This window comes from Brassica napus, chromosome C6 (genome assembly GCF_020379485.1).
Source record: "Brassica napus cultivar Da-Ae chromosome C6, Da-Ae, whole genome shotgun sequence".
NCBI lineage: Eukaryota > Viridiplantae > Streptophyta > Magnoliopsida > Brassicales > Brassicaceae > Brassica > Brassica napus.
This window is the reverse complement of record NC_063449.1, coordinates 33,083,337-33,099,496: the sequence shown is the minus strand read 5'-3', so window position 1 is coordinate 33,099,496 and position 16,160 is coordinate 33,083,337. Positions and strand designations below refer to the sequence as shown.

General features: G+C 36.0%; 3 protein-coding genes and 1 pseudogene across 3 annotated transcripts; 3 read left to right on the top strand and 1 right to left on the bottom strand.

The window, feature by feature from the left end:
* Positions 1–404: 404 nt before the first annotated feature.
* BNAC06G21960D lies at positions 405–1,499 on the top strand. The gene is made up of 2 exons (XM_013865688.3): positions 405–673; positions 909–1,499. The coding sequence occupies exons 1-2, from the start codon at positions 561–563 to the stop codon at positions 1,114–1,116; spliced, it is 321 nt and encodes a 106-aa protein (XP_013721142.1). The 5' UTR covers positions 405–560; the 3' UTR covers positions 1,117–1,499.
* Positions 1,500–1,870: 371 nt separating this feature from the next.
* LOC106424940 (NADH dehydrogenase [ubiquinone] 1 beta subcomplex subunit 2) lies at positions 1,871–3,144 on the top strand. Its single transcript, XM_013865686.3, has 4 exons — positions 1,871–2,062; positions 2,272–2,317; positions 2,441–2,491; positions 2,921–3,144. Exons 1-3 carry the CDS (start codon positions 1,962–1,964, stop codon positions 2,489–2,491), a joined length of 198 nt encoding a protein of 65 aa, XP_013721140.1. The 5' UTR covers positions 1,871–1,961; the 3' UTR covers positions 2,921–3,144.
* An 874-nt stretch (positions 3,145–4,018) lies between these two features.
* LOC106424913 lies at positions 4,019–11,123 on the top strand (annotated as a pseudogene).
* A 1,901-nt stretch (positions 11,124–13,024) lies between these two features.
* On the bottom strand, positions 13,025–15,995 carry LOC106424937. Its single transcript, XM_013865682.3, has 2 exons — positions 15,345–15,995; positions 13,025–14,031 (listed from the first exon to the last, which is right to left on the bottom strand). The coding sequence occupies exons 1-2, from the start codon at positions 15,822–15,824 to the stop codon at positions 13,258–13,260; spliced, it is 1,254 nt and encodes a 417-aa protein (XP_013721136.2). The 5' UTR covers positions 15,825–15,995; the 3' UTR covers positions 13,025–13,257.
* Between the last annotated feature and the right edge of the window lie 165 nt (positions 15,996–16,160).

Here is a 16,160-nt window from a genome sequence, read left to right as displayed (position 1 = left end):
AAAAATATAACTTTTACTTAACTGTTTTTTTTTATTTTTAATAGATTGAGTGATTAATAGATTTGGAGATAACATTGCAAAAATAAATAAACATTAATTTGGTCATTTAAAAAAAAAAAATTAGATGTAACTTTTGTGAATACATAAAACAAAAAAGCTTGACATGCATTTTAAGTGAGTATCAAATCATTTTATATGTATATTATATGATTTTAAAGTATGTGTAACATCAATATAATTATTTTAAATAAAATAAAAGGTTTAAATTAAAAATATAAGGTTATATATACTTATGTTCGGTTATTTTCGGGTATCCATTCGGGTTCGGATATTATCCGTTCGGGTTCGGATATCCAATCTTTCCTAAATCAATACCCGTTCGGATATTTTGCTACTTCGATTCGGATTTCGGTTCGGGTTTTTCGAGTCGGGTTCGGATGCAGCTTCGGGTATCGGGTAAAGTGCCCATGACTTGGCGGATGAGAGAGGTTGTTTTGACAGATATCTCTACCTGCATCTCGTGTGTTCTCTCGGAAGCTTCTTAGGGTTTGGAGGAAGCGATGATAACGAGATCGAATCTAGCGGAGCAGCTCAGGGAATATCAGATTCGTTCAAAGCATGATTGGGCCTCCGTCTCTTTCTTCTCTTCCACCTCCAGTTTCTCTTCTTCCAGGTTCGAAAACTATACAATCAAAAGATTTGAGATCTGCATCCAACAAGACACGATGTTAACGGGTTTCATTACATGAACTTGACATTATGTGATTCATAATTATGTCATGTTTGGTAATGAATAAAACGTTCATATTAATTTCTTGTGTGTTTGAGTTCACTGCCATCTTGATTCTATTGTTGTAGGCTTTGTGACATGTTACTTGTGGTAGTTATGACATTTGCTTTTGATCCAGGGTCCATGTCGTGGTCTTTGTCATTTGGGAGCTGGTGATCTTACTACTCCTGGTGTGTTCAGCAGTATCCTTGTTCTTCAGGCGGTTGCAACTTGCATTCATCCTGGTTTGTGTCAGCTTGCTTTTGCTCTTCTGTATGAAAATTATGAAGCAAGTGAGACTATCTAGGAACAAGAAGCGGAGGATGCTTCTTCCTCTCTCTATGTAAAAGGAAGGAGCAGCAAGTGTAAACCTTTTTTATATTCTTACACAACCATGACCAACCCTTTTCTCTGTCGCACGAATGCTGATGAAGACGACAGTTAAGGTCAGACTTGTCTCTGGTAGCTTCTGTCCTTTGAAGAATTGACCTGATCTTGGAAACCAGGTGGTGGATGGGTGCTGCTATTCCAGGGCTTAGCTTAGACAAATCAGAGCGCTACTTAACTCGGAACTAAAGTGGTTGAAAATATTGTTTTTCTTTTTTTAATTCTCCTGTATATGGTGGTTTTGAAATTAAGAAATTAGTCCGCATACACTGCATTTTAAAACAACAGTTTTAGATTTTGAGAGACTGGCAGTACAAAACGTAAGAAAATGTTCTTTTTTGTTGTTGTGATATTGTAAAACGCTTAACTTTTACTACCCACAAACACATAACAAAATGATAACCAATCAACCGGTACAATGAGTTGTGGGAGATAATAAGTTTTTACCAACGGTGTGTTAGATAGTTTAGCGCTCGGAGTTTCTGCCCCTAGTTCGACTTCCATTAGGAAGGTGGGTTTACGCCATGTCTTGGTATTAACTGCCCCCGGGGGATTAATCACCTCCCGGTTATTCAAAAAATAAAATAAAATAATAATAAGTTTTCAGTTCATGAATAAAAGTTTGTTAATTAGTAGCAAAACGAATGAAATCTGCAGATATGGGCCTTTGGTCTTTCAATTGGGCCTCGTTTTAGTTGAGGCCTTGTACAAAATACATGTAATAAAAAAAGTCACGAGCTACATGGTTGCATCGAAATCTCAGGTAGGAGAAAAGAGTTGAAATTGCAGTAGCGAATTTGAGAAAATGGGTGGCGTAGGAGGAGGAATGACATACAAGGGAGTCTCCGTGCAAACTCCGAAGACGTGGCACACCGTCGCCGGAAAGGGCTTGTGCGGCGTCATGTGGTACATCTCTATCTTTTAATTGATTTTTCGAAGAATCGAATCCATGTTAATTCGTGTTTCAGCTTGTGAATGTCAAACTTAGGATTAGAGGCAATAAGGTAGATGTTGATTTGAAGTTGATTATGATTTGAAGAACCAATCACCTAGATATTGTTTTTTTTTCTTAGCATTCACATCATAAACTCATCATCTTGATATATTTTTTAAAGGTTCTGGATTCTGTACAGAGCAAAGCAAGACGGTCCTGTAGTCATGGTAAGTAACACTCTCACTCTTTGTTACGTCTATATAGTTTTTTATTTATTTCATTTGTTTCGTTTCTTACTCCCTCCATGGTGGTGGCTAAATGTGTGATCTTTGTTACTTGGCAACTACTAGGGATGGAGGCACCCCTGGGATGGCCATGGTGACCACGGAGACCATCACTAGGTAATGAATGTGATCACGCTTTTGATAGTTCTTAAGCACATTTTGGTTATCACCGGAATATTGAAAAAATATCAAATGCCTTATTAAACATTTGGGCTACTTGCCAAAAAACTTCATACTAATGAAGTTGGATACTATTTATATATTAGACATTATTTGTCTAAACTTTAATGTGGGACTTGGATTGATTTCCCATCGGCAATCCTCTTAGAGGCGAAGTGAAGTGTTATTATCTTGAAGCTTGTTATTAGTTTTGTGGCACATGTTTCGAGTTTTCTTTTAATTGAGACACATCGATAGATTTGATGTTAGCCATACACTGATGGTGCTATATTACCCTCGAATTCACCTCTCTGGAACCTCGTTACAATCTTTTGTATATGTTGCTCAAATTGCGTGAGCTAAACTTGTTTTGGTTTTTCACTCTAGGTGGTATCATTGAACCTTTTGAAGATCATGACGAGAAAATGGACCGTCTCTGTTTTATTTTCAGCTTAATATGTCGAAATAAAGAGAATTGTGAAGAAGACGTGATATTGTTTCTGTACACACCTTTGTAAGACTTGATTTTAGTTGCTACTCCGGTTGGTGTTACACTATTTGTTGTTTTGCTGTCTTTAAACAAATGAATTTTAAAATAAATCGATTGCTAATCTCGTGGTGTGTAGGAATCGGCAAGTGTTTGATTGCGAAGGGTTCTTAAAATTGTATCTATGGTTCCAAACTCGATAACATTTTAAGTCATACAAACTGTTGACATATGTCCGTCTATCTATTTGTAGGTGTTTGTATTACCGCGGTGTATAAATCTGAGATTTTGAAATAATGCAAAAATTTTGGAACATAGTCAAATTCATAACCGATTGTCCGGGATAACATGTCTAGTCTCACTATGGTTCCACCGTGTGTATTAATGGATATTATTTTTATTAATCTTCGCCAGTAGCCAAATTGGCTGCCGCCATTATCTTCACCTTTATTCGCTCCATTTCCTCTATCTCTTGAATTATGTTTTTTTTTCTTTTGATTTCCTTACCTTACAACATAAATGCTGGGAGACATTTCAACTAAAGTCTTTGTTACACCTTTATTATGAGTGTTCCCTACAAAGACCTTGACTTCTCTTATCATACATTTATCAGTTAACTATAGCAATCATTCACTTAACGTACGTCATACGACTTTAGAGTGTTCTGATTAGGCCTCGGCGGTCGGGTTTCCGGGTCGGATTCAGACGGTTTCTTTCGGGTCCGGGTCCTTTTAGACTCAATAGGTACTTACAAAAATTTTGGTTCGGGTTCATGTCGATTTTTCTCGGGTTCGGGTCAGTTCGGGTCAATAATTAAAATACATATAAAATATCCATAGCTTTTGAGTTTATATTGGGTCCGCATCGGGTTCGGATATTTAAGATATGAAAAAACATGAAATATCTAAATTCCATCAATTTAGTTGATATTTGTCATATATATCTAAAATTTACAAAATAACTAAATTAAACTATTAATAATTATAATAAAATGTTATTAAACTCTAAATTTTACATTTTAAAGTTTCATATTACTTAAAATGTTGCAAAATAATAACATATATTGTTAACAAAAGATATTTTAAGTAAATCATAAAATAATATATATAAAATAGAACATAAAAATTATAGTTTTGGATATACATGTTTTTAAATCGGGTACAAATAGGTTCTTATTTTGTCGGATCTATTCGGGTTGATTCTTTTCAGGTCCGGATCTATTCGGGTCGGTTCTTTTCGGATCCGGATCTATTCGGGTCGGTTCCTTTCGGTTCCGGTTTTTTCAGATGAAAGAATTTTGGACCCAAAAAGTACTTATAAATTTTTGGTTCGGTTTCGGATCGGATATTTTCGGGTTGATTCTGGTTCGGATTTTCGGGTCTAGGTTAAAATGTCCAGACCTAGTTATGATTAATGATTAACAGAGACTTGGACTTTTCTGATTTTTTTTTTGTTTTGTCAACATTACTTTTCATTAACCTAAATAAATTAAAGAGTACAATAATTAAAAAGGCAACAGACATATCGTATATGTGCTAGATTTATATTACAGGACAAGACACGTGTTAAAAAAGTGACATGCAACTTGAATGATCCAACTTCTCCAACAATCTTTATGGCTCCGTTAACGATCAAGACCTTCTAATCACCGGCGGAGCTTTCTCTCACTCTTTTAACACATACATTGTTGCCGAGATTTGCACTCTTTAACTCACTCCTTCGCCATAACCGTCGCTCCAATCTGGGACTCAAACATCTCCGGTGAATTGACCTTTGGGAAAACTCAATCAAATTAGAAGATATTTTTTGTTGGACCATCTTCAAACAAGAAGATGCCAACTCTGCTAGATCCTCCATACAATGATCGAGATAAACCAACATTTCTATCTTCCTTTTCATCTGAGCTACTACACTCGATTGTTTGTAGATTTTAAGAGTGAGATTTAAACTCATAGAAAAAGGATGAGGCATAACTCAAGAAGAAGAGAACCCAAATCAAAACAAAACGGGATGAAGAATTTTTGCGAAAGAGGGGATTACATCTGGACAGGCCAGAAAGGAAAATTCCGCAGCGGAAAAAGAGATCCGATAAATCGAAATTTTATTATCCGCAACCAGAAAAGAGGATCCGCTAAACGGAAGATGACCCGAGACTAGACTTAAGAATACAATCGGATTTCATCAGAGCAAAAAACAGAAAAGACAAAAGAAGGGAGGTGACCCGCGGTGATGAAACCACCTGCCACCGAACACTGTTTCGTTTTTAGAAAACTTCTAGAGAGAGGTCAGAGGAAAACTAGAGAGAGATATTCAATAAGCCACTCTTGGACTTTTCTGAATATACAGAATCATTTCTTGTTGAATTTATATAAACGGTAGAAGCATTTGCATTAAAATCACAAATCATTAGAAAAAAATGAAGGGGATGTTTTTCTTGGGAAAATACTTGATATTGGTGATATTAGTGTTAGGTCAGCTACATGGATACAAAGGCTGTGTTGAAAAAGAAAGGAAGGCTTTGTTGGAGTTCGTGAAATACATAATTTCAATTACTATTGAAGAGTATTCCGACTATGCTCTCCCTACTTGGACTTACAACACGAAGAGCGATTGCTGCCGTTGGGAGGGAGTTAAGTGCAATCGTACAAGCAAACGAGTGACCGAGATTGCCTTTGGAACACTAAGCCTCAAAGAGAATTCTCTCCTAAATCTTTCTTTGCTGCATCCTTTTGAAGATATTCGTAGTCTGAACTTATCCAGGAACAACTACTACTACAACCAGTTCAGTGGCTTATTTGATGATGTTGAAGGTATTTACTCGATTTCACCTTGTGGTTAGTTTGATCATTTTGTTATGCATTGGTGTTTACTGTTATATGGACCATATGTTACTTTATTATTTCAAAATTTTGAAAGTATTTTATATTACGACAAATTCTGTAAAATAACTCAAAAATGATGACAAGGGACAAATTCTCGAGATTTTTCATTGTTATATTCTTAAAAGAGTCTCGTTTGCAGGTTATAAAACCCTAAGGAAATTAAGAAAGCTGGAGATTATGGATCTCTCTAGAAATAGATTCAATAACAGTATCTTTCGCTTTCTTAATTCTGCTATATCACTCAAAACTCTTTTTCTTGGGGATAACAACTTTTATGGTGGCTCTCTTCCTGCTAAAGGTATGTTTTCCCCTTTGTAATTAAATGGATAAACTGATTATTATTGATAAGATTTCTGTTGTTAGATTGAGTAAATAATTATATATGTTGGATTTTTTTCAGAACTTAAAGATCTGACAAACTTGGAACTGCTGGACCTGAGTGGCAACAGATTTAATGGTTCTATACCAATACAAGGTAACTCAGACTTTTGGTGGATTTAATGACTGCATATAATAGTGGTTAGTGGTTAATGTAATCTTAGAAATCATGATGTTCGTAGGTAATTAAATGTGCTTACATTTCGGTCAGCTTGTCTTTTGGCAGAGTTATCTGCCCTGAGCAAGCTGAAATCTTTGGATCTAAGTCGTAACAAATTTTCTGAACTATCAAAACTGCAAGGCAAGTTTGTCAATTGCATTTATCCAAAATAAAAGGTTCTGTTTGCACTTTGCAGGTTATAAAAGTTTAAGGAGATTAAGAAACTTAAAGATCCTAGATCTCTCTGAAAATAATTTTGACAACAAATATTTTCCTTTCTCAGTGCTTTGACATCACTCACAACTCTGTTTCTTAGGTCCAACTACATCGGTGGCCCTTTTCCAGTTAGAGGTGTATTTTTCCATTTCGATATAGTTTGCCTTACTTGTGATGTATATTTTGTTCAATTATTCAATTTTATCATTATTGGTCTAGCTTTATGCGTCTTTCATCCAGTTTGTAACATTTTTATTTATGTTGGACTCCCTTTCAGAATTTGAAGATTGACAAACTTGGAACTCCTAGACCTGAGTAAAAACAAACTTAATGGCTCCATACCAATACAAGGTAAAGTAGGACTCATTCAATGTAACTTTTTGATTGAAATAAAATTTGACATTCATTCAAAAAATACGGATATAGCTCAAAACTACTGTCCATATAACATTTTTTGTGAATATGTCATTCTTGAGATCATTATGTTCGTAGGTAAAGGTATTTCTTTACCCTTGTGTGGGCTTTTCATGTGGCAGAGTTATCTGCCCTGAAGAAACTGGAAGCTCTGATTTAAGTGATAATGAATTTTCTGGCTCAATAGAATTGCAAGGCAATACTAAATATATCCTAAGCTACTCCGTTAAAAATGGTGGTGAATTACCGTTTAGTCATCTGTACAATTTTTTTTGCATTTGATTATTGTAGGGATTTGCGAAATGAAGAAAATGCAAGATCTTGATCTCAGTGGAAACAAAATAGTAGGTCAGTTTCCTTTGTGCTTAACTAGGTTGACTGGACTTCAAGTTCTTGATCTCTCATCAAACCAATTAAATGGGAATGTGCCATCTGCTCTCGGTAAACTTGAATCCCTCAAGTACTTGTCATTGTTTGATAATCATTGTTTGATAACAACTTTGAAGGCTCCTTCCCACTTGATTCGCTTGCCAACCTCTCAGAGTTGAGGTTATTCAAACTTAGTTCAAGATCCAACTCATTTAAAGTAGAATCTGGAAGTTTTTGGAGGCCAAAATTTCAACTGAGTCATATTTCCCTACCATCTTGCAACTTGGTAAAGGTTCCTCATTTTCTTCTATACCAGAAGGATTTGAGTCACATTGATCTTTCTGACAATACAATTTCTGGAACTTTTCCTACTTGGCTATTGGCAAACAATACAAAACTCGAAGTTCTCCTTCTACAAAATAATTCATTTACTAGCTTTCAGCTACCAAAATCTGCTCATAAACTGCTTTTCATGGACGTGTCATTGAATGAATTCAATCATTTGAATGGGTACTTCCTCATTTAGTGTATATGAAACTAGCTAATAATGGGTTTCAAGGAAATCTGCCATCTTCTTTAGGTAACATCAAAAGTATTGAATTTCTGGATTTATCTCACAACAACTTCCATGGGGAGCTACCAAGAAGTTTTGTTATGAATGGTTATTTCTTGAAATACTTGAAGCTGTCACATAACAAACTAAGCGGACAAGTGTTTCCAGAGTTTGTCAACTTTACTCTCTTATGGGAGCTTTCTATGGATAACAATATGTTTACTGGAAAGATTGGAGAAGGTTTGCGGAACTCAAAATACTTGCAGCTACTTAAGATTTCAAACAACAATCTCACAGGTGTTATTCCAAGCTGGATTGGCAAATTTCCATCCTTAATGGCGCTACAGGTTTCAAACAACTCGTTGGAAGGTGAGATACCTATTTCTTTGTTCTATTTGCCCTATCTTCTGCTCATGGACCTATCTGCAAACATTTTATCTGGGGACATACCTCCGTGTGTCAAATCAAATGATCTAACAGTTTTACTCCTTCAAGACAATCATTTATCAGGAGAAATTCCATACACATTGCTGGAGAATCTCTATGTATTTTATCTGATAAATAACAGATTGCCTGGAAATATTCCGGAGTTCACCAACATCCAAAACAACCATACTCTTCTTGTTCGGGGGAATAACTTAACAGGCAATATTTCTAGCCAGTTGTGTGGTCTAAGAAACATCCAACTTCTTGATCTTGCCAACAATAGATTGAATGGATCCATACCTTCATGCCTCAAAAATACATCCTTTGTTTTTGGGAAAAAGTATATATTATATGATGATGATTACAGCAATCTTTTCATAGGTGGTACATTGTTCACTGGTTTCTCTCCGCATAAAGACTTCGGTGTAAACGAGTTTCAAGATACTATATATTTCAGATCTCGCATTGTGCTAAATCCGTTTCAGATGTACAGTTCAGCCATCTATATGAAAATTGAATTTGCAATGAAACACCGGTAGGATGCTTATGCAGTTAAAAATCTCAATTTATTGTTTGGACTGGATCTATCAGAAAATGAGCTTAGCGGTAATATCCCAACAGAACTTGAGGTCTTTTGGAACTACAAGCATTCAATGCTTCTCACAATAAGTTATCAGGGGTGATACCAGAAAGCTTTTCAGGTCTCAAGAATGTAGAAAGCCTTGATCTCTCCTTCAACAGATTACAAGGCCGGATCCCACAAGGACTAACAGAGCTGAGCAGCCTCGCGGTCTTCAATGTTTCATTCAACAATTTATCAGGAGTCATTCCTCAAGGGAAACAGTTTAATACCTTTGATGCACAAAGCTTCGTAGGTAATCCTCTTCTCTGTAGAAAACTAACCAACAGAAACTGCGATGGAAGTACTTTTCAAGAACCAGACAACGGAGTGAATGATGATGAGAGCCAAATCGACATGGGTTCTTTCTACTGGAGTTTTCTTGCAGCTTATGTGACCATACTTCTTGGAATATTCTCATCTCTCCCTTTTGACTCTCCTTGGAGCAGATTTTGGTTCTATGTCGTTGATGTATTCATCCACAAGGTGAGGAATTTGATGTGCTAAAATTATTGTTGCTGCCGATTCCATTAATGTGCCTTATCTGTTGTTCTTCTTCTCCTATAACCTCATGTTTTGTTTCACATAACTTGTGTTTGGTTCCTATCTTTGAATAAATGTAATGCTCAAACATATACTGGAGCTGTTTTGGTTGTTGTGTTCAATAAATAGAACAAAGAAACTTCCCGTTAGTTCTCTTTCTGCTTTCATGAATTCTCTTAATCTATACCGCTTTACTTCAAAATTTTAAATTAATATTTAGGAGATAGTTACTAAGTTTAGAATTCAGCCATTTTTATGAGTCCAAGCAGCTATAAAATGGCTGTATAAGTGTATATACAGTCATGTGGACATTCTAGGCGTTCCCACTTTCCAGTGACCGGTTTACAGTCTTGGATGATGGTGCTTGGTGACGTTCCTGCCCTTAGCGACTCAGCTAGTCAGCTGGCTTGTCCAAAATAATCACCAAGATTAACGTGATTTAAGAAATATTTTTGTATGTCATGATAAAATGTTACATATTAAAGACGCTAACAACTCTTTTTGACCATGATGATTTAATTTGTATATATTATTGAAACACATGATTTAATTTTTCAAATATCAAAATTAACCTGTAATACATTTTCCAACCAGAGAATCCACAGGGAAAAAACAAGAGAAATTGCATCCCATATACACATATAAGTGCAATATTTGCATAGATGGAAAACGTACTTTTATGATGAGCTGTTCTTTTTAATAGCTATTTTGCTCCTATCTAATCTAAACAATACCTAAATTATATCATTCTCTTTCTTATGTTGGAAACTTTTCTTCGTTTCCTCTTTCTCTCTCTCGAATCCAGAAACTTTAGACTTTAATTAAACCAACAACTAAAGACGACTTTTATCAGTATGTCCCTCCAATCTCGTATCTGCTACCAATTTCCAAAAAAAAAAAGAAATGTGAGCAAATTTTTTAAAAAAGTTTGTTATGGGTTTCTGGTGAGTTTTCTTCTCTGGTTTTCGTTTTCTTATTTCAGATAAGATCAAATTTTGATCTTTTTGCTAAACCTGACCGCTTCATGCTTCACTCTTTCAGCTCTGTCTTGCTCCGTCGTCCATGACCAGCTCGAACCATGCCATGGACCTGTTTCGTTTTCCTTGTTCATCTCCGCCGTCGACTGAAGACGGAACCACCACGAACGTCTCTGCCTCAAGCTTCCTTTTCTCCACCGTAAATCGACGCGTCTGTCTCGAGTAACTAGACCATCTCCGTCGTCTTTCTCTGCCGAAGTCTTCATGCTCAGATTCAAGCCTAGCCGTCGTGCTCATCCTCCTGTCTCTGTCTCGTTACAGAAGAGATCGGGCAACAATGGCGATTTCTTATGTTTTGCAACACAAGTCCTCTAACCTTCGGATATTTTCTAGTTGGTTCCAATATTTTCGAGTGTACAAATAGCTTCATGAATCGGTCCCAGACTTTCAGATTCTACATTCCAAACCCTTTTAAAATCCCCTGAATGGTCCTTAGAGTCTTAGTTGTTTTCATTGTTACAATTCAAATTACAATATTGAGATAATTAGTGATATTACTGGCTAAATATAACAAAAAAAATCAACTAAAATCTTAACCTGTCATTCCACAAATTAAATAATTAATTAGTATATATAACCAGTCAATTATAACAATGTCGAGATAACTGGTATATATTACTGGCTAACTATAACAAATAAAAGTCAAGTAAAATCTTAACCGACTAAACAACCATTTTAATCATTTGTATTGTGATTTGTTTATGAGTTAATTTTATGTTTAGCCAAACATGTAAATCTAAACATATATTTTGTGATTTATTAGAGAGTTAATTTTTTTGTTTATCCATATTGATACAAAAGAACAACTAGATCAAAATAGTCGGTAAATATAAATTAAATACAAGCTGAAATGTAAAGTATTTGGATAAATCAAAATATAACAATGCTAATTTTAGGGGAGACCAATTTTGCAAAAAAAAAAAATTGGATCCTCAGTTGCCCTGAGCTTGCATCGATCGGACTGAGACGACCCAAATGCTCGAACTGCAGCACTCTATCCAGCTCGAGATGTACAATTGATCGCTTACAGAAGACCGTTCTACTTGATTTAATTATCTCGGTGTAAGCCTCACCCCGTGCGCCCACAATCAAATGAGGGAGATGTGACGGCGGCGAGAAGAGAAGACGCATACACGACAGTGAGAAGAGAAGACGCAGACACGACAGCGCTCTGATGCGGCGGAGATGTGGTCACAACAAAATCTTAAAAACACTGATGTCTGAATAAAATCTCCTGAACACTGTTGTCTGGACCAAATCTCCTACACACTGCTATATGAATACTTTTCGACTGATAGAAAAAAGCAGTAACACACAAACGAATTGCAAAACAATAAATCTGATTATCGAATGAAAATAAAATAAATAGAGAAGACACTAGATATTATTGAGGATGAGATTATGTGTTTTGTGTACATTAAATATAGAAGGGAGAATAGAAGAATCAGAGAAAACTCAGATAAGAAAGCTAATTGGAGAAAGAAAAAAACTGATAAGAAAAATGGTGAAAGAATGGAGAAGGAGCGTTAATAATTGTTTCTCTCTCCTCTAAAGTTTCATGTGGTAGCCATATATAATTAAACGAGTGTTTGTATATATTGTTTTGCTAATGATTGTTGGAACTCGTTTTTGACAAAGTGGTGCACACCATTTTTTGGATGGGTTTTTGACGGAGACGTCTGTCGGAAGAACCGGAATTTGGGCACGATGTAAATGTCACTATGAACACTATGAGTTAGTGTGTTTGATTGTCAAAATCGAAGTTGTGTTGAATGAGAAATGAAAATCCAAAATAAATGACATGCAAAGTTTATAAAACTTTAAATTTGGCTAAATAGAAAAATTTAGCAAATGAATCATTTTTGGATGTATGGGTTTAAATTTAAATATATACATAAATATTTTATGTATATTTGAGCATGAAAAATGTAAAATTTGGTCAAAATGAAAAATGTAATTGAGAATCAATTATATTATTGCACTTAATAGCAATATATACGTTTGGTTTCATTCATGGCTACGTAACGTTTCTTCAACTTTTTGAAGTTAAATAGAAACATGTGAAAGCTCATTCAGACGAACAGATAGCAAAACAAATCCCTCACATTATTTTTCTTCTCATCCTTTTTCTTTAGTATTTTTTCTTGAGTCTGAGAGTATACACAAAACTAGTTTCGCCAGGTTTATGATAGAGTGACGCAAATCAGAAGATTTTTTGCAGTTGTATCTTAGAACTCATTACGTTATCAAACCGTCGTACTACAGGACGTATTTTGAGTTAAAGAAAGATATAATATCTCGCCTCTGCAGTTGAATCATCTTTTTCTTAATCTTTGGTATACTTTTATCAATTTTATTCTTTACAATATTCAGCTCTCCGTATTTTATATAATACGGTTCCATCAATGATTACATGTATGTAAGCATTTCGAAACATTTGGACATCTTACGTTGAAGAAAGAGAAGGTATAGGGACATCAACGAATTTTCGCAACGGTTAGAGGTGGGCTTCACGTTTAGGCAATTACACTATTTAGTACGCAAATCTATTTAGTATGCAAATCGCTCAAAAAAACAACTAAAACAAACAAATTGGAAAATTTGTTAGCCAATTAAGTTGAGACCTAATTTTCATATGTTCTAATTGGATCTTAAGCCCAACTTACAAATGTATTTAGAGGCGGGTGCTTCCCACTTAACAGCCAACCCTCTCATCTCATCAAACTCTTCCACACATCTCCTCATATCCAAACCTCCGAGTCGTTTCCTCGCACGTGCGAAGTTCTCCCCAGCGACTCCATCAAACACCTTCTCCCAGCCTTCCTCCCATTCCCCACGTGCGTCGCACAGCTCCATCGTCCCGTGCTTCCACTCCGTCCAACTCCACCCTCTCCTCAGCTTTCCCATCACTCCCGCCACACACGAACCCTTGCACGCCACCGTGCACGGCCGGCACTTGGCACCGTTCAACGGTCCGCGGCTTGAGATCGCAGCGACGGGAACTCCGTACTTAGACGGAGGGAACTCGTAGGTTCGGTCGGACATGATGCAAAAAGGGAGAGGTTTGGTTACGTAAGGCACACGGTGAGTTGTGAGCTGAGCTTTGAAGGCGGATTCGGAGTTGAGATTAGTTTTACCGGCCGAGTCAAGGTCAGGGATGAGAGAGAGGCGTGAGAGAGCCACCGTGGAGGTGTTGAGATCGCCGACACCAAAGCGGTCGTTGAGGCCACCGTAAGAGGATCCAGGTGGGACTAGGTACTGACCCGGTTTGAAGTATTCAGGGTCGAGAGAGTCGGACCAGTAACCGTCAACACGGGTTCGGACTATCCAGTCGTACGTGAAGTTATTCTCGGCTTGGTATGCCTTTATCATGGTGATACAGCCTTCTACGAGACTGAAGTACTGTAACAAGCCCTGTCGTTGCGACCAGACAAGAAAACGCACATGAGAAAATATTATCAGAAATATATAACAACCGAATAATGAAATCAACGAATACACTTTGAGCATATTATTTGGAGATGTTAAATATATACTACTAAATACTAATTTGTGAGGATTAATTACTTTCATTGTATAAAATTCCCTAAAAATTTAACGCGTATATCATATATATATACTAGAACCACTTTTCAAAATGTATAATCACAAAATCAAGTAAATATAACTAGATAAGAAAAAAGAAATGATGCAAGAAAAAACAAAATTCAATATAGACATGTTAACTGAAAAATTATATCACAACATGTGCTTAATACGTGGTTGGAACCACGCGTAAACATCATGACACCAGTTCACCACACATGAACATCATCATGCTGCGCATTTAACCATTCCATAAATAACTATAACCATAAATTAAGAAATACCAAAAACAGAATACCCATTTTCTAATGTACAATATGTAAATAACAAGCTGTCAAACTAATCAAGATCTTCTTAATGGTGAAAATGTGTCTAGAAAAGGTATGAAATCAATTTCAGTCTCGGACTAATAGGAGTAACAAGTCAAAATCCATGCGAGTTGCGTGTCAATGACAATCACCTAGAAATAAAAACTCATTTTCATCCTCACATACTGACATTAGAGAAACCGAGTCAAGAAAGAGGCATTTATCCCGTAAATGTTTGTTCTTATAAACAAGTATTGTCAATCAGTAATACCAAAAAAAGTATTGTCAATAAGTAATTAATTCCACCCATATCATAGTGTCATTAGTTATATACCTCTTGAAATAACATTTTTTAAAAAAAATGTTACACTCTATTTCCAGATATTAGATTTATTCGGTTTTCACACATTCAAAACATATTAAATCATGATTATTAATATATTATTTTCTATAAAATATTATTTACAATAACTTTAAGCCAGTGTAACTTTTATAAATTCTTTTTGTGAAATTTACAATATATTACTGTTAACTAGTAAAATGCATAAACAACTTATTTTTGAAGCATAGTTAAAAAATCTTTTGAAAAAGAAAGAAGTATGTTATTTACAAAAGAATCAGAAAATAATATATTTCTTGAAAATCTTGAGATCACCAAATACCAAACCAAGTACATCCATAATACAGAAAATTCCATCACATGAGTAACGTATTCCAACTACACGGACTCCTCTTGACCACTTTCTTATCATTTTCCCTAAATTTAATATTTGATGTAATCAGGAATCAAGCAATTTTGTAAAGAAAAGAAAGTTAATGTACTTGATAATTTACCTTAATCCCATTGGGAGAATGCATGGGCGTGAGTACTCGAATCATCGACTTAGTCTCAACGATCGGTTTAGGCTCAAAGATACGAACCCACGCGAGCCTCGGCGAGTCCTTAAGCAAACTCAGCTTGAAAGAGTTTTGATCAAGAGGACTGTTTAGAAACAAATCAGCATTAGGATAAACCCTAAGGATCTTCTCAATGATCGACGGTCCGGTTAACTCGAACCGCCTCGCTCCTCCAACCAAACACACCGCCATCTTCGAACTCACCAACTCATCCTTCTTCCCCCGCCGCAGATCGGAGGTTTCGGTGGTGGCGGTTAGGGTATGAGTGTGGATTAGGTTACGAAGAGGGGCGAGGGTGGGAAGAGGATCAAGGCTGAGGGTAGATAGAGAGAGTAAGAAGAGGAGGGATACAGAAGGGATTATGAGGACAAGGAGGAGACGGTGATCTACGTCGGAGACTCTCTTGGCCACGTACATGACGACGGATCTACGCGGCGGCGTAAGTGATTGCAACACGCGATTCAAAACTTGGAACTGCTTCGGAGAGAGGAGTTATAGTTTGTTATGGTGGAAGGTGGCATCAACTTTCTGCGTGGATTGTTTTTTTTTTTTTTTTTTTTTTCCTTTTTCCTATTTTATATATATTTCTTTCCTCTAAAGTTATATGAGTATCATCTCTACTCATATAAATATGATAATTAAGTAAATCTACACGTATTGATTACGTTACACAAGGAAATGACATGTTTAATGAATGTTTTTAAAATACTTGGTTTAAGTTATTATAATTGTCTTCCTAAGTCAAAGAGCATC